This window comes from Balaenoptera acutorostrata, chromosome 2, assembly GCF_949987535.1.
Source record: "Balaenoptera acutorostrata chromosome 2, mBalAcu1.1, whole genome shotgun sequence".
Classification (NCBI taxonomy): Eukaryota; Metazoa; Chordata; class Mammalia; order Artiodactyla; family Balaenopteridae; genus Balaenoptera; species Balaenoptera acutorostrata.
The window spans coordinates 55,940,249-55,959,447 of record NC_080065.1 but is presented as its reverse complement, the minus strand read 5'-3'; the positions used below and the strand labels follow the sequence as shown (position 1 = coordinate 55,959,447).

Genomic DNA, 19,199 nt, shown 5'->3' with positions numbered 1-19,199 from the left:
CTCCACTAACCCTTGGAAAGGGAAAATATCCCAATATACTGAAAACGATAAGAGTAAAAACCTTAGTTAAATTATTTGTCCCAACAGAGAAAGCTTCACAGAAATTATCAAGGAAAAAATGATATTAATAATCAAATTTTGCTTTTTTTCCAGCCTTAGAAAACCACTAAGATATTAGATTTGGAGCATGGCTCTTATAACACAAAGTAAGATTTAAGTCATTGCTCTTTTTCTTCCTCAGAAAAGTTATTACTCTTCAGCTCAATTCTGTATTTTCTTGATCTCCTTTACCTTCACCACCCTGCTGACCTATAGAAATATCCATAATCTAGTACCACTGATTCTATACCACTTTCCTTCTCCAATTCTGGCTTTGCTACACTGTCTTATTCCTTGTACATGAAAACAACTTCCTTCTCTTGGACATGAATTTGCCTTACTGTAAGGCCTTGGATAGAGACAGAGATTAAAACCATATTCCAAAAGGAATTCTGCAAGCTAATAGTAGAGAAGTATACACCAGTAGAGAGCTGAAAGTATAGTTTGCTAGAGTCTAATTAAGAATATCTGCAACTAGGGATTATCATACTAAGTGAAGTCAGTCAGAAAGAGAAGACAAATACCATATGATATCACATGTGGAATTTAAAATATGATACAAATGAACCTATCTATGAAACAGAAATAATATCAGGGACATAGAGAATAGACTGCTGGTTGCCAAGGGGGAGGGGGATGGGAGAGGGGAGACGTGAGAGTTTGGGATTAGCAGATGCAAACTGGTATACATAGAATGGATAAACAACAAGGTCCTACTGTATAGCACAGGGAACTACATTCAGTATCCTGTGATAAACCATAATGGAAAAGAATACGAAAAAGAACATATATGTATGTATAACTGAGTCACTCTGCTATACAACATTGTAATTCAAGTATACTTCAATAAAAAATAAATTTAAAAAAAGAATATCATATTTTCCTATCTCATTGCCTCAATCTCCTTGATTAGCACAGAAAAGCAAGACTAAACTGAGCTTGCTGGTGAGGTTCAACATAGAGCATACTGGTTCCTTTTTTCCCTCCCCTCAAATCCTCCTCCTTCTCTAATACTCCCAACAAACATGCACACTCGCACGCACACACACTTTTCTCTGCCTCTTCTCTTTAGAGAGTATGCGTATGTATGCACATGTAACATGCAATTAGGATCCACTGCATACGTGTTCACATTTCAGTAACAGCCCCCTCCACATCTTAAAGAAGACAATAAAACTTATTTTAAACATGACTCTTAGGTTACTTCCAATCAAGATGGTGTTGCAAGTTTATATCTTGAGATCCCCTTTGCACCAAACACAAAAGATTTTAAAAGTACTTCAAAATGACAAAGCCATGCTCAAAAATAAGATAAACAGAACAAAAGTAGAGCTTAAGCACAATACAACAGCTGCAATTAAAGCTGCAAGTTACTCCTATGTTTCAGGTCCCAAAGTGGGTGGAAGAGGCTCTTACCACCAAGAGTACAATGACTTAAAGTACCCCATTTGACACACAGTATTGGAGAAAGGTAACTACTTGAAATCAAGATCTCGGGTGGTGCTCCCCAGACCTTGAGGGAAGTGGGGGAAGAAAAAAACAAAAAAGCTGCAACAACTTCAGCAATATTTTCAGCATCAGATGTTCCCTTTTCCCAATATGAAGAATGAAAATTTTCTGCCAGTTCTGTATAAAGACTAGTTTACTCTTAGAAAAATCAGGAATAGAACATCTTAAGATAGAAAACCAACTTCTAAAACTAAAAATTAGTTGAAATTATATATTAATTAGATAAAACTTCTTTCTTTAGCATTACAATTAAAGCAATATCTAATGGTAACCATACTCCCTGGTGAACACCAGTGAAATTTCTACACTCTGATACTTGGACAAAAACTCAGAAAATCTTCACCACTGTAAATACAAAACCGAAAAAATTTAAATATGACAGTAGAAATTCTCACCTGTGTTTTGACTGTGATCTTTTCCTTCTACAACGGGATTTTGAGCTAGACCTGGATTTTGAACGAGTGTGGGAACGAGATCGACCGCCTTTTCTTTCATTGTTCTTTCCAGACTCTGGGAGGAAAAAACCACTTTGCAGTGTAAGCTCAGAACAATTAAAGATCCCAGTTAATAATCAGGCACAAGTGGAATGTACCACATATAGTGCAAGGGGCCTACTCTCTGTACATCCTCCTCCTGTGCAATTATCCTTCAGAAACATCCAAGAAAGTCATTGCATAAACTCGTTGAGTGCAGCCACCCTGCAGCAGTACATATAAACCAGATGATTATAAACAGCTGTTCGTAGTATTTTGTTGCTGCCATAATGTACGATTATAACATGTCTGTAATTCCTATGACAGTGATTTTAAATCCTTTTTCCATTTATTTTTCTAGAATTGAAGCTTAAATTCTGAGTGCTAATTTAGAAAATTTGCTCAAATGTAAAAAACCATCTAGACATTTTTAGGTTGGATTTCTAATTTTAGTTAGCAACACAAAAGTTTGAAAGGGTGTTCCTTTACCATGCTAAAATAGACTCTGTATTTTTCCTAACTCATGGGCTCTCTTCTCTATTTTTAAAATTAAAACTTTGAAGGAAAAGTGAATCTGCTTAATCATAACATTTAAAATATATTTATTGTCTTTAGCCTCACAATAATATTTACACTTTGCTTTAAGCAAATCAGTTCTGCGTACTGATTTTGCTATTAAAATATAAAGAACTGATTAACTCAAGCTAATGTACCTCAATTCAGTATCACGGAAAAAGATATTTGTGCTAAATAGTTCTTCAACCTTTAACACTAATTAAGTCACTTACTCTTTTTTGAGTTTCAGTCTTCTTGTTTGTAAAATGAAGGGACTGAACAGATAATTTCTAAAATTCCTTACAGTTCTAAGATTCTATGATCTTCAACTATGACCTGTGTAACAACGCTATGGCCTTACCTGGTTCGATAGCTGCTGAGATAAAGGACTGAGCCTCTCGCACTCGCTTCATTACTTCTTCTAACTCCTTAGCTGCAGCCTGAGGTGTCATCTCAGGGGGTTTTACTATTGCATTGTTGGAGTGATTTATTCTAAATTAAAAATATTAGCATATCACAAATACACACCATATTTTACAAAACATGAAACAACTAATTGTTCATATGATACACATATTCACAAATCTGAGGACATCTCAAAAGCACATTTAGAATAATATAGCTAAATACAGAATAACCAAAACCAACCTCAAAACCATGATTTATCTCATTCCCATCTGCCATCATCTCTTGCTAACAAAGGCAAAAAGCAAGGGAAAAAAAAGAAAAACTGAACCCTAGCTAACTTCTTTAACAACCTAAATAGACTAGGACAACAGCTTTTCCTCACAGCTTAGAGTTATAATAAATTAAAATGGTAACACCAATATTAAAATGAATCACTTCTATTCTTAGATTATAAAATTTTGTTGATCACCTCTGCACCCTGGGAGGATGAAAGGGAACCTATATATCATGTGCACTATTTTAATCGACCCTGGACCATGGCCTAGTCATACAGCTTCAAATATGGGAGGAATCTGATAAAACTCTTCCTTTATGGGTAACAGTGGTTTCTCTGATGTACATAAATGAATTTGGTGTGTCTCACTTTACCATGGTGAAAAGATAGCATTCACTAAGAACAGTTTCTTATCCCTTAATAGCAGACTCCTGATCAAACTGTATAATTAAGGCAATTATCTACAGAATTCAGATAAAATTGGTGCCTCAATAATGTGCATGAAATAGAACTTCTGGTCTTGAGTACCTGAAAGGCTACATCAATTTTTCATTTTGCAAACAAGGATGTGAGCAAACCTTAAAATGTATAATTTAAAACATTTCTGGGTACTTTCTTCCTGAAATTTTGGATTTACCAAAATTCTTATTACTGTATTACTGTAAGTTCTACCCATATGTTAAACTGCCCATTAGTCTAGTGTAATAATGCAAAACCAACCTAACTTGTTAAAGCTTATGGAAAAAGACCTACAATCAATATGTATGGTATAAAAATAATGTTAACTTTAAATTAGACCTTATGAAATAGAAAATAGATGTCCTCAAATGCAACTTTAATTTAAAGGCTAAAATGATAAATATCTCATGTGTTTCATTTATACTTAACACAAAGTCTTCCTTTCCACAAATTGCCAATTACTATTAAAAAGAAAAAAAAAACCTTCATTACATCAAAACCACAAAATTTTTTCAAAATCATTAAAATTTCTTTGTTTAGTGTTTCTTACTTCAGTGGCCTGTCTCCAAACATAACTCCATTAAAAGCAAGGGCCCTTGGTACAGAATTTTGGTCTGCAAATTCCACAAAAGCAAACCGAGTTGGCTGAGTCTCATCACCTGCCATCCGCACAAACTTCACTTCTCCAACTTGTTTAAAAAATTCAAGTAGCTGATCAGCTGTTGTTGTCTGAAGAAACAAAGTAACACTTTAATAAAGTATATTCTTCTTTAAAAAAAATCAGGTAAATACTACTTTATCAGTTGATACGATTTTTAAGAAAGGGAAAGGAACAAGAGGTCCCACCACTCAATTTCTTCTTATATTAGTTACCTGGGAATTCAAATTGCCAACATAGACTGTTCTCCTAATTTCATCAATTTTGGAAGGATCCACATTTCCCATAAGTGGTGGCTGTGGTATCTCTCCAAGTGCTGCAATATTGGGGTCTAGTGCTGCTGCTGGTATAGCTCCCAAACTGCTAAGGGAAACACCCAGCTATAAAAAAATTAAAAAAAAAACAGAGCAGATATTTTCTATTAGTGTCAAAAATTACCATTCTCTAACCTTGAAGAATATTGATCAACTCAGTAAGAATGGGAAGAGACTAGGGACTCCTAATTTAAGCCAGGTATATATCTGAATTATTCAGAGTAAGGTCACAGTAGTTTTCAATGTAATTAGAAATACAACATATTTCTTAACTATCTGGGTATTTTAATTATTTCTAAACTTGACACAAAAAAACAAACAGTCCATTCTCATTATTTGTAGTACTTATGCCCAATAAAGTTTGCCATGAAGACTGAATTATTAAATACTGAAATCACTGCTCCTAGGGAAAAAACACAGGGCTAGGTTCCTATGAGCCTCTGGTCATAACACTTTCATCAAGTGATAAATATATGACCTTGTTTTATGTGTGTTTCTGTTTAAAAATACCTTAGTATATATTATTGATTCATTAACATTAAACTCATGACCAGCAGCATGATCAACTCATGCCTGAATGAACCTTATCTTATATAAGAATTTTCTCTGTAAGGTACATCACAGGCTTCCAACACTTAGGAACACTAGACAGTACTTTAGCACTATGCTGGGGGCCAATTTAAAGAGCAAAACCACCAACATAAAGCACAAAAATGCAAAAAACATGACACTCGACATGCCCCACACAAAGAAGTTATTTACACCATGAGAGCTGAAATAAGGCAGAGTGTTGCTCTGTTTGAACTCATCTGGGAATGAACATATCAAGCAACTCAATTTTTTCATCATTCTATTTGTGTTGATGAATAACCACAAAAGCACCGCAAGTACTGATTTTGAGGTTTCAAATAAATTTTAGCTAGTATGTGAATTCACAAATACAGAATTCACAAATAATGAGAATCAACTGTACCTCGGGCATTCAACAACACTGTGAATTCCTAATACATAACAATAATCAAAGCACCTAATTTTTGCTAGGTTATTAACTCAATTCTCAGAGCAGCTCTAAGAGATAGATATTACTATTACACCAATTTCACAGATCAAGACAAAGTCTTACAGAAAATAATTTTCCCAAAGATACTCAGCTAACAAGTGGTAAAACCAGGGTACCACCATGCACAGACTAAAATTAAAACAGGGACAAAGTTTACCTAAGAAAAGAAACCTAAAATATTAAACCCTTACTTATACTATGGTAGGAAAAAGATAAAAACCTTTGATCTTTCATAACATTACTAAAATCAGTTTTTAGTTCAAGCATTAAGAAACACATTTTTAATGTGAATTTAAACTTGAAAAGATAGATCTCAGAATTTGAAAATGAAAAATTTTGCAGAATTCACAAGACTTTTCAAGGAAAAAAAAAACAAACTACAACTTTCATTTCCACTTTTGCAATTTAAGTCAAATAAGTTAACTGACTATATACTCTTATACTGTTGCAAAACTACTAAAATTTAACAAATGTTAAGTAATAACACTTCCTAAAGGTGAAAATATTAGTTTATGAAATGAGTATCACTTATGCTTATCAGAGCAACCCACGTGTGATCTTTTCAAAACATGTCAAATCACGTTTTACCCCCACTTAAAACCCTTTAGAATAAAATTCAAACTTCCTTCTGTGGCCTAAATAGCCCTACATCATCAGTGCCCTATCTATCCCTCCAATCTCAAAACACCTACTACCCTGCCGCCCCCGCCACCCCGCCACCCTGCCTTCACAACCATTCTGCACCTGGAACACACAAGTTTTTCTCACTTTAGGGTTTCTCACTTGGCATTCCTTCTGCCCTAGAAAGCTCTTCCCCTAGCTTCTGCTGGCTGAATCCTTCAACCGCCAGGTCAATCACCCTCTCCAGGAGGCTTCCCCTCACCTTATGTAGAGCCTCATTTACTCTCTACTACACCACTCTTTTTTTCCTTCATAGTATTTATTACAATCTGTGGTATCTTGCTACTAACAGATCTTACATTTTTTGCTGTCACCATTTCAAGTTATCATAATGTTGTAGAAAATACCTTAGTTCAAAACAGGTGAATGATCTAGCCTCTCTCCACGTGTTGCGTCTAATCACACTCCTTTTTCCCCTACCATGTCTTTGATAGTCTAACATTCACAGATGATTGAGGGTCATACCTTAAATTTTTTTTCTACTGTGCAAGAGAATTACTATATACAATTAAGCTAAATCACAAATATGAGTCTTATTATTTGTCAGTTTTGCATGGATTTAAAACAGGCCTTTCCAGGTATTCCCAGCTGTCAATCCCTTTGACCTACAAATTTCTCCACTGGGACATACAATTATAGATCTCTAATGGGCCTTTCCAAATCATCTAATCCAACTCCTTTGATTCTCAAATTTAAAGATCATTCAGTCCTGTTTTTAGAAACTTTTCCTGTCTCTCTCTCTCTCTTCTTTGCACTATACCATTCTTCGACACTTGTGTCATTTGACATGGGAATCACCAATCACATATGGCTATTTGAATTTTAATTAAAATTCAGTGCCTCAGTCACACTAGTCACATTCCAAGTGCTCAAGAGCCACATGTTGCTAGTGGCTTCTATGCTAGATAGCAGAGATACAGACATCTCCATGATAGCACAAAGCTCTACTGGACGTGGCTGCACTGCAACAATACAATGACCCTTCTTTAGATGAGCCTATTTTCTAGCCCTGGTCTAAAGGACCTAAATACTTCAGTTGCCCTTTCAGTCTCTGAGGAGATAAAGATGACCTGACTCCCGATATAAAACTTGTGCCTTCTGACATAGAAACCTTGGCCTCCCTGGAGATGTGATTTTTAAAAAGAAAGAAACCTTATGAAAGGTTTCACTCTTATGAAACTGTAAACCCCTTTAATGTCTGGTAAAGAAATGTTCTAGGCAGAAGATAAATAAGTACAACAGCCCTAAGACAGAAATATGTTTGGCATATCCAAAAATCAACAAAGCCAATAAGACTGAAATAGAGGGGAGCCAGGAAAACAAGCAGGAAAAAAAAGGTTAGAGAGGTAGCTAGGAGCCAAATCACGGGCCACCTTTCCCCTGTTTTCTACCTAAAATTATTCTTCATGAATTAAGTTTTATAAAAATACATATCCACAGCTGAATTAAAAGGAATCATTTCCCCTCACAGCAACAAATTAAATAATAAAAACTTTATATTCTTGATAAATTAAACCTAAAAATTTTCAAGATAGCAAGACAATATTTTCTGAGAAGGGGGAAAAAAGATGATGATCCAGGAATCTTAAAATATACCAAAACATACCCAAAATAAAATTTTTAGAAAGCCCAATTCAAATGATCAGATGTTACATTAAAAAGCATTTACGGATCAGAACCTTCCAGATGGCGGAGGAGTAAGCCCTGGAGATCACCTTCCTACCCACAAACACATCAAAAAACAACTCCTACAGAACACCTACTGAACGCTGGCAGAAGACCTCACACTTCCCAAAAGACAGGAGACTCCGCACATACCAGGCCGTGTGTCTGACAGGGTCTTGGTGCTCTGGCCAGGTATCAGGCCTTAGCCTCTGAGATGGGAGAGCCGAACTCAGGACACTGGACCACCAGACACCTCCCGGCCCCATGTAACATCAATCGGCGAGAGCTCTCCCAGAGATCTCTGTCTCAACGCTAAGACTCAGTTCCACTCAACTACCAGCAAACTCCAGTTCTGGACATCCTATGCAAAACAACTAGCAAGACAGGAACACAACCCCACCCATTAGCAGAGAGGCTGCCTAAAATCATAAGGTCACAGACACCCCAAAACACACCACCGGACACAGTCCTGCCCACCAGAAAGACAAGATCCAGCCTCATCCACCAGAACACAGACACCACTCCCCTCCACCAGGAAGCCTACACAACCCACTGAACCAACCTTACCCACTGGGGGCAGACACCAAAAACAACAGGAACTACAAACCTGCAGCCTGCAAAAAGGAGACCCCCAAACACAGTAAGTTAAGCAAAATGAGAAGACAGAGAAATACACAGCAGATGAAGGAGCAAGATAAAAACCCACCAGACCAAAAATGAAGAAGAAATAGGCAGTCTACCTGAAAAAGAATTCAGAGTAATGATAGTAAAGATGATCCAAAATCTTGGAAATAGAATGGAGAAAATACAAGAAACGTTTAAAAAGAACCTAGAACAAACAAACAATGATGAACAACACAATATATGAAATTAAAAATTCTCTAGAAGGAATCAACAGAAGAATAACTGAGGCAGAAGAACAGATAAGTGACCTGGAGGATAAAATAGTGGAAATAACTCCCACACAGCAGAATAAAGAAAAAAGAATGAAAAGAATTGAGGACAGTCTCAGAGACCTCTGGGACAACATTAAACACACCAACATTCGAATTATAGGGGTCCCAGAAGAAGAAGAGAAAAAGAAAGGGACTGAGAAAATATTTGAAGGGATTATAGTCAAAAACTTCCCTAATATGGGAAAGGAAAGAGTCAACCAAGTCCAGGAAGCGCAGAGTCCCATACAGGAAAATCCAAGGAGAAACAGGTCAAGACACATATTAATCAAACTATCAAAAATTAAATACAAAGAAAAAATATTAAAAGTAGCAAGGGAAAATCAACAATTAACATACAAAGGAATCCCCATAAGGTTAACAGCTGATCTTTTAGCAGAGACTCTGCTAACCAGAAGGGAGTAGCAGGACATATTTAAAGTGATGAAAGGGAAAAACCTACAACCAAGATTACTCTACCCAGCAAGGATCTCATTCAGATTTGATGGAGAAATTAAAACCTTTACAGACAAGCAAAAGCTACGAGAATTCAGCACCACCAAACCAGCTTTACAACAAATGCTAAAGGAATTTCTCTAGGCAGGAAACACAAGAGAAGGAAAAGACCTACAATAAAAAACCCAAAACAATTAAGAAAATGGTAACAGGAACATACATATTGATAATGACCTTGAATGTAAAACGGATTAAATGCCCCAACCAAACGACACAGACTGGCTGAATGGGTACAAAAACAAGACCCGTATACATGCTGTCTACAAGAGACCCACTTCAGACCTAGGGACACATACAGACTGAAAGTGAGGGGATGGAAAAAGATATTCCATGCAAATGGAAATCAAAAGAAAGCTGGAGTAGCAATTCTCCTATCACACACAAGAGACTTTAAAATAAAGACTATTTTACAAGCGACAAAGAAGGACACTACATAATGATCAAGGGATCAATCCAAGAAGAAGATATAACAATTGTAAATATTTATGCACCCAACATAGGAGCACCTCAAAACATAAGGAAAATGCTAACAGCCATAAAAGGGGAAATCGACAGTAACACAATCATAGTAGGGGACTTCAACACCCCACTTTCACCAATGGATAGATCATCCAAAATGAAAATAAATAAGGAAACACAAGCTTTAAATGACACATTAAACAAGATGGACTTAATTGATATTTATAGGACATTCCATCCAAAAACAACAGAATACACTTTCTTCTCAAGTGCTCATGGAACATTCTCCAGGATAGATCATATCTTGGCTCACAAATCAAGCCTTGGCAAATTTAAGGAAATTGAAATCATATCAAGTATCTTCACCGACCACAACGCTATGAGACTAGAGATCAATTACAGGAAAAAAAAACTGTAAAAACTGCAAACACATGGAACTTAAACAATACACTACTAAATAACCAAGAGATCACTGAAGAAATCAAAGAGGAAATTTTAAAAACCTAGAAACAAATGACAATGAAAACACGACAGCCCAAAACCTATGGGATGTAGCAAAAGCAGTTCTAAGAGGGAAGTTAATAGCAATACAATCCTACCTCAAAAAACAAGAAAAATCTAAAATAAACAACTTAACCTTACACCTAAAGCAATTAGAGAAAGAAGAACAGAAAAAAACCCAAAGTTAGCAGAAGGAAAGAAATCATAAAGATCAGATCAGAAATAAATGAAAAAGAAATGAAGGAAACAATAGCAAAAATCAATAAAACTAAAAGATGGTTCTTTGAGAAAATAAACAAAATTGATAAACCATTAGCAAGACTCATCAAGAAAAAAAGGGAGAAGACTCAAATCAACAGAATTAGAAATGAAAAAGGAGAAATAACAACTGACACTGCAGAAACACAAAGGATCATGAGAGATTACTACCAGCAGCTATATGCCAATAAAATGGACAACCTGGAAGAAATGGACATATTCTTAGAAAAACACAACCTTCCAAGACTGAACCAGGAAGAAATAGAAAATATAAACAGACCAATCACAAGCACTGAAATTGAGACTGTGATTAAAAATCTTCCAACAAACAAAAGCCCAGGATCAGATGGCTTCACAGGCGAATTCTATCAAATATTTAGAGAAGCACCAACACCTATCCTTCTCAAACTCTTCCAAAATATAGCAGAGGGAAGAACACTCCCAAACTCATTCTACGAGGCCACCATCACCCTGATACCAAAACCAGACTAAGATGTCACAAAAAAAGAAAAATACAGGCCCACATGACTGATGAACATAGATGCAAAAATCCTCAACAAAATACTAGCAAAGAGAATCCAACAGCACATTAAAAGGATCATACACCGTGATCAGGTGGGGTTTATACCAGGAATGCAAGGATTCTTCAATATACGCAAATCAATCAATGTGATACACCATATTAACAAACTGAAGGATAAAAACTATATGATCATTTCAGTAGGTGCAGAAAAAGCTTTCAACATAATTCAACACCCATTTATGATAAAAACCCTCCAGAAAGTAGGCATAGAGGGAACTTACTTCAATATAATAAAGGCCATATATAACAAACCCACAGCCAACATCGCTCTCAATGGTGAAAAACTGAAACCATTTCCACTAAGATCAGGAAAGAGACAAGGTTGCCCACTCTAACCACTGTTATTCAACATAATTTTGGAATTTTTAGCCACAGCAATTAGAGAAGAAAAAGAAACAAAAGGAATCCAAATCGGAAAAGAAGAAGTAAAACTGTCACAGTTTGCAGATGGCATGATACTATACATAGAGAATCCTAAAGATGCTACGAGAAAACTACTAGAGCTAATCAATGAATTTGGTAAAGTAGCAGGATACAAAATTAATGCACAGAAATCTCTTGCATTCCTATACACTAACAATGAAAAATCTGAAACAGAAATTAAGGAAACACTCCCATTTACCACTGCAACAAAAAGAATAAAATACCTAGGAATAAACCTACCTAAGGAGACAAAAGACCTGAATGCAGAAAACTATAAGACACTGATGAAAGAAATTAAAGATGATACAAATAGATGGAGAGATATACCATGTTCTTGGATTTGAAGAATCAACATTGTGGAAATGACTATACTACCCAAAGCAACCTACAGATTCAATGCAATCCCTATCAAACTACCCATGGCATTTTTCACAAAACTAGAACAAAAAATTTCACAATTTGTCTGGAAACACAAAAGACCCCAAATAGCCAAAGCAACCCTGAGAAAGAAAAACGGAGCTGGAGGAATCAGGCTCCCGGACTTCAGGCTACATTACAAAGCTACAGTAATCAAGACAGTATAGTACTGGCACAAAAACAGAAATATAGATCAATGGAACAGGACAGAAAGCCCAGAGGTAAACCCACACACATATGGTCAACTTATCTTTCATAAAGGAGGCAAGGATATACAATGGAGAAAAGACAGGCTCTTCAATAAGTGGTGCTGGGAAAACTGGACAGCTACATGTAAAAGAATGAAATTAGAACACTCCCTAACACCATACACAAAAATTAACTCAAAATGGATTAAACACCTAAATGTAAGGCCAGTCACTATAGAACTCTTAGAGGAAAACACAGGCAGAACACTACAACATAAATCACAGCAAGATCCTTTTTGACACACCTCCTAGAGAAATGGAAATAAAAACAAAAATAAACAAATGGGACCTAATGAAACTTAAAAGCTTTGGCACAGCAAAGGAAACCATAAACAAGACGACAAGACAACCCTCAGAATGGGAGAAAATATTTGCAAATGAAGCAACTGACAAAGGATTAATCTCCAAAATATACAAGCAGCTCATGCAGCTCAATATCAAAATAACAAACAACCCAAACCAAAAATGGGCAGAAGACCTAAATAGACATTTCTCCAAAGAAGATATACAGATTGCCAACAAACACATGAAAGGATGCTCTACATCACTAATCATTAGAGAAATGCAAATCAAAACTAAAATGAGGTATCACCCCACAGCAGTTAGAATGACCATCGTCAAAAAATCTACAAACAATAAATGCTGGAGAGGGTGTGGAGAAAAGGGAACCCTCTTGCACTGTTGGTGGGAATGTAAATTGATACAGCCACTATGGAGAACAGTATGGAGGTTCCTTAAAAAACTAAAAACAGAACTACCATACGACCCAGCAATCCTACTACTGGGTATATACCCTGAGAAAACCATAATTCAAAAAGTCATGTACCACAATATTCACTGCAGCACTATTTACAATAGCCAGGACATGGAAGTAACCTTAAGTGTCCATCGACAGATGAATGGATAAAGAACATGCAGCACATATATACAATGGAATATTACTCAGCCATAAAAAGAAACGAAATTGAGTTATTAGTAGTGAGATGGATGGACCTAGAGTCTGTCATACAGAGTGAAGTAAATCAGAAACCTAAAAACAAATACCATATACTAATACATATATATGGAATCTAAAAAGAAAAAATGGTTCTGTAGAACCTAGGGGCAGGACAGGAATAAAGACGCAGACGTAGATAATGGACTTGAGGACACAGGGAGGGGGAAGGGTAAGCTAGGACGAAGTGAGAGAGTGGCATTGACATATATACACTACCAAATGTAAAACAGATAGCTAGTGGGAAGCAGATGCATAGCACAGGGAGATCAGTTCTGTGCTTTGTGACCACCTAGAAGGGTGGGATAGGGAGGGTGGGAGGGAGACGCAAGAGGGAGGGGATATGGGGATATATGTATGCATATAGCTGATTCAGCAGAAACTAACACAACTTTGTTATACGGCAGAAACTAACACAACATTGTAAAGCAATTATACTCCAATAAAGATGTTAAAATAAAATAAAAAATAAATAAAAAATGAAATGCATTTTCCTCCCATGGATCACAATACAGGTCTCCAGCAGAACAGTGCCATGTGAAAATCCTAAAATTTTGCACTTCCAAGTTTCAAAAACCACTTTTATAACTTGGATAAACTATAATCATAAAGTTTACTGGTTCACTCCCTAATAACCCAGTACCACAAAGTAAAACACAGCTTTCAATTAAGGTGAGTTCTGTATTTGTCCTGGGTTTATTTTTGAAGAAAAATGACTCTTATTTAAAATAAATGACCAGAATCTTTTATATATACCAAGAACCCAGTAACAGCAAATCTTTTTTTGACACCACTTGGAAATCACAAATGAGACATTAAATTACTATTTAATTCTGCTAATGAAAAATATTTTTGCCATGTTACATTTTCTCAGTATCAGACAAATGCTTCTCTGAGATATTTTTCCCATTACCAACGGTGTAAATTATTTCATATTTTTCAATTGGATTTAGTCCTCCTGAACTGGGAAATATAGTTACCTAGATTCTCCAATTTCCTATGCTATCTAAAATGCTGAATTTCAATAACTGATTTTCTAATGAATAGTATATTTCAGTTCTCAAATTTAAATGAATCCCCAATTACTTCATAAGCAATTCCAAAAGGCAGTTCAAGTCAGTAACATGGGGAAAAAATTAAGCAGACATTTCGAATCCTCTCCATTTAAAAACACAAATACTTAAAATAGAAATAGCTTTCTAAGCTCTTAAAAAAAACCCAAAAACTTTCTAAGCTCTTTATTCAACCAATTACACAGTTAAATGATCCCTCCCTTTAGAAGAGGGTGTATCATACTTACTGTAGTTAAGGGATTTGGAGTCGGTATGGGAAGCAAGCCTGCACCAGGCATCAGACTTGTCATGGTTGGAGCAGGAGCCAATAGAGAGAGAGCTTTGGCTTCCTCTGGGATTTTACCTGCAGAGGCAAGTTCCAAACATTACAGAAAGCAGAAACACCACACAAACTTTACACTATGATTTTACAATTACCCTTGCACTTAAAAAATAATAATAATAAATGAATCTATCTATCAGATCCATATAAAGAAATAAATAAGAACTTAAGTCTTTCCTTTTACCCTGCTCTACTAGGAAAAATAAAAGTGAGCAAAACTTCAAAGACTAACAATCTCATTAATGGAATATTATTTTAAAAATTGAATAATGTAGACAATTATTTAACACTTTGAGCTATGGGTCACCTGTACTGGAAACTTAATGTTCATGAACCAAACGATATCAAGCATGGACGCTTTCCCAGGACGGTGTTTTCGCGGTGATCGAAAGTTGTGTTACACATGACAACCGTTCGTGTTGGCTGCATCACTAATAGCACACAGAACATCAGATACAGAAAAGAAGAACATTTTTTAAAGTTTAATCCCCAGAAATGGCAAATAACCAAATTAGTCAAAAAAAAGAAAAAGAAAAAAACAAATATGTGCGAATTGAAATCTGTTCCTGAGTGTCCCTATCCTGTTAATTGAAACTACCTACTTGTGATGCAAACAATTTTGATAACCTTCCAAAAGATCCCATTTAATTTCAAGCAGACAGAAAAAAACAAAAGCCTACCACATGTAATCAGCTTCAATTGGAAAGGAAGCCTACACCCATTCAGTTAATAAGGCATCTCACCAACAATGTCAGAGATGACTAAAAGAATCCAGTTCCAAAGAATATGCCTTGGGAAACTGCTAACATTTTTGAAAATGACTAACAAAAAAAAGTTCCCTAGTCTCAGGAAACTTCTTAAATTACTGACTTTTAGAACCGATTTATGTATACTTATCTGAAGAGGGGTGGTTAATGCCTAAATGTCTTGCTTATAAGCATCTTAAGTGCCTAATAATAACAACAACAATAACATTAAAATAATCCTAGACACTAAGAAAAAGAAATCCCTACGACTAAAAAACTGAAAATTTACTCTGAATTAAGTCTATCAATTTGCCACATTTAATTACTGAGTTCTAATCAATTAAGTTTGATAAGGACTGTGACTTTCACACATTTTTTCTGGTCCTTTCTCTCAACCTTCCCAAAAAGAAAATTTCTAAAAAGTTGACTATGTATAGCAATTTCAGAACTACTCATAATTATGTGGTATTTGGCTACACGTTTCCATTATGAATTCTTCAAAAGTAATTTAAAGTACAAAGTCACGCCAAATTGAAAATAGCATATGGAGTAAATTTTCAAAAAAGCACCATGCGGGGTTTCAGTGGTAAAAATTCTACTTAACACAACCACATGTGTAGGGATAAATCTCTAAAAAAATTATCTGAATATATTTCTAAACATGGATGGAATTCAAGACGAATTTTAAAACTTGCTTTAAGTAGTGGTTACACCTTATTTATAGAAATACAAAAATTACATTTTATTAGCTTTAGCAAATGCCTACTTATTTCTAAGCTTGCAACATCTAAGTCTATATTACCTTAATTTACTAATTTCAAAAACAAAGTCATTTTATTATTTCAGTAAATTCTGCATAAGCACAGATTTTAACATGCATAAAGATTAAAAGGCGGGAAGGCCTTACTGAAGACATCAAATAACAATAATTTATTTTGTATTTATTAGTTATTAGCATTAAGACATTTATCTGTATACTCACATATACTATTTACATCACTATCAGACCTGCTTTATCTGTTAAAAATAAGTATTTTTTTTTAATATTTGTAAAACCTGTACACATCTTGATAAGTCAACTGAGGTCCTAAGGTACAAACCCTATGCTTCACTACCCTAATTTATGCACCTAAAAAACAAATAAAGAGTTCCAATCTAGTAATGTCCCCAATTTAATATTACCTGTCCATTAAATAAGCAAAACTATCCACATGAAAGACCACACAAACAAAATGGGTATTCAATACAGGCCAAAAGTTGATTACTTAACATAATAAAGTCATTCAATGTTGGCTTAAAAATAGTATCAGGAGGTTGTCTGCCTCTCACTGTCTCTCACGGTATAATAAAATATTATAAGTATTAAGTCTAAAAGCACAATATTTTTTACTTATTCTAATTACCATTAAAGATACTTTAAGAAAAAAGTTCCATTGCTTAATTTCCAAGATAGAATTCTACCAAATATACCCTCCAAATACTATCAGAGTATATAAAAGTATAAAACAAATAAGCATTTAGCATTTTTCCCAAACTGTACTCATCAAAGACAACTGAGAGAAAAAACAATGTCTCTCACTCATCCTAATCTCAGAATCCATTTAGAAACTAGTAATCTCTGAACATTTTCCAACAAAAAAATTTAAGCAAAAAAATACACACACAAGTGTTAAGTATTCAACAGTTTCTCAAATGTCCATTCCCCACGTAGGCAATTAAAAGTGTTTCCAAATCAAAGAAATGCTATTTTCTATAATAAATATCATAAAAGTGAAAAATCTCCTCTTGTCCTCTACCCCCAGAATGTTGTAAGAAATTTACTTATTTTCCTTGATGATTTTGTATGCCTAAAATTCTAAGGGAGGAGGACGAAAATTAGAAGCTATCAGTTGGTCTTCATGAGAGATGCAGACTTGGGAGAAAACTGCAAAAATGTTACACTGAGATCAAAACGTGTTCCTAAGAATCTCATCAGTGTTTTAGTGTTTTGGGAACAAAATGTACCTGATCAGTTTATAAACATCAATTAAGACTAGCATTGAGCTTCACAAAACCATATCCTAATTTATTGTGAAAATTTATTTTATGTTAAGGATGAGCTCTACTAATCATCTCCCAATATAATTTGCAATGCAATGTTATGAACCCTTAATGGAATACCATTTACAAAGAACTGGAAAACCAGCTCACAAGTTAAAGTGAAAGAGATTTAACAAAACAAAAACAAAAACAAAAACAAAAAAAAGGGACAAAATAAAGAAAAAGAAATGAAATTAAAGTAAAACAATAAAAAACAGAGACAGGGCGTCCATCTTCTGCGGTTCAGACTCCGATCTCATTTCCCCAATGAAGGTTTCACTTGACGGCAGGTTTAGTGGCATGGCAAACAATGCCTAACTCAGGCAAGTGTAACAGGTCTGCCTTGGCCAGTCTAGTCATCTAATAATGCACAAATATCACATAGAGAAAACATACAAAACCAAATTAATAGTCAAAATCCATCTACCAGAAAATGTGGACATAAACTTATGACTGATGATTAGGCTGACACCCTTATTATGTTTGACCTTATCTTTTTCTAAGGGTTAACATTTATAAAAAGAAATCTGAGATGCACGCAACAACAAAAAGAGGTCATATTTGGACGAGTATAATGAAGTATATTTTATTTTGAAGTGACATGTTTCATTAACAATAGCTAATGCTTAATATGTAAGAAACTATTACACATCAAACATTACTTAAACGGCTTAGGATCTCACAGTACTACTGTCTGCATTTAAAAAAAAACAGCAAATTGAAAGAAACTGAAAAAAACTTCTTACAATATTTTTCTATGGTTTTCTCACTTCTTTCATAATGCTGTTTCTATAACATCCAGGAAAGAATACAATCAGTGAAGTAAACAGAAGACTGCTTACAGCACAGCACCACAGCACATCTCCTCTTAGAGAACTTACTCCACTGGAACTCTTTCCTTTGATTTACTTCAAATTCACTTTGCTATCTTTTTTAACACAATAATATATTATTACTTTGCTTGCAGTGCATAATCAGATCTTTCAACAGCTCACTGTGACATTCTTCAGGTTCTATAAATTCATTTCTGTTGTATTTAGTTTAATGAAAAATGTGTATCTGAATGTTTTTCCAATACAAATTATTTTATAGGTTAGTGTTCTAAAATACTTACAACTAAACTGGAATAAAAATATGCTTGAATTTTCATGTTCAAAAATAGTGAAATTTTGTCTCAGTTTGTTAATACTAAAAATATTCAAAAGCCATTATAATAAATGTGCATTTATTTCTATCAAGTAAAACAAACAAACAAAAAGGAACCTCTACATGCCCATAATCTTGAACATTTATGACAAACACGGTCACTTCTCAATACATGAAAAATTTTATGGGAATATAGCAAGGTTCCAACAGAGCCACACTAATAAAATTTTTCCTTCCAGTTCAAAAATAAGCTAAAATCACACAAGATACTGTGCTGCTGGTGGCATAATTTTTTGATACAATTAACACTCCCATTTAGTAAACCTTCTACCTGATTTATTTTTTCC

At 34.9% G+C, this 19,199-nt stretch overlaps 1 protein-coding gene across 4 annotated transcripts in view; it reads right to left on the bottom strand.

The window, feature by feature from the left end:
• SREK1 (splicing regulatory glutamic acid and lysine rich protein 1) overlaps positions 1-19,199 on the bottom strand; it is a 61,164-nt gene that overhangs the window by 32,064 nt on the left and 9,901 nt on the right. For 2 of the 4 annotated variants that reach the window (XM_007175997.3, XM_007175998.2), the window contains exons 3-7: positions 14,787-14,902; positions 4,651-4,815; positions 4,328-4,506; positions 2,998-3,128; positions 2,004-2,118 (exon numbers count right to left, since the gene is read on the bottom strand). In XM_007175997.3, coding sequence (XP_007176059.2) covers positions 2,004-2,118; positions 2,998-3,128; positions 4,328-4,506; positions 4,651-4,815; positions 14,787-14,902 — 706 coding nt within the window. Of the gene's footprint in view, positions 1-2,003; positions 2,119-2,997; positions 3,129-4,327; positions 4,507-4,650; positions 4,816-14,786; positions 14,903-15,188; positions 18,061-19,199 lie in introns of those variants that run through there. The other 2 variants (XM_007175999.2, XM_028164931.2) reach the window with 2 other exon arrangements.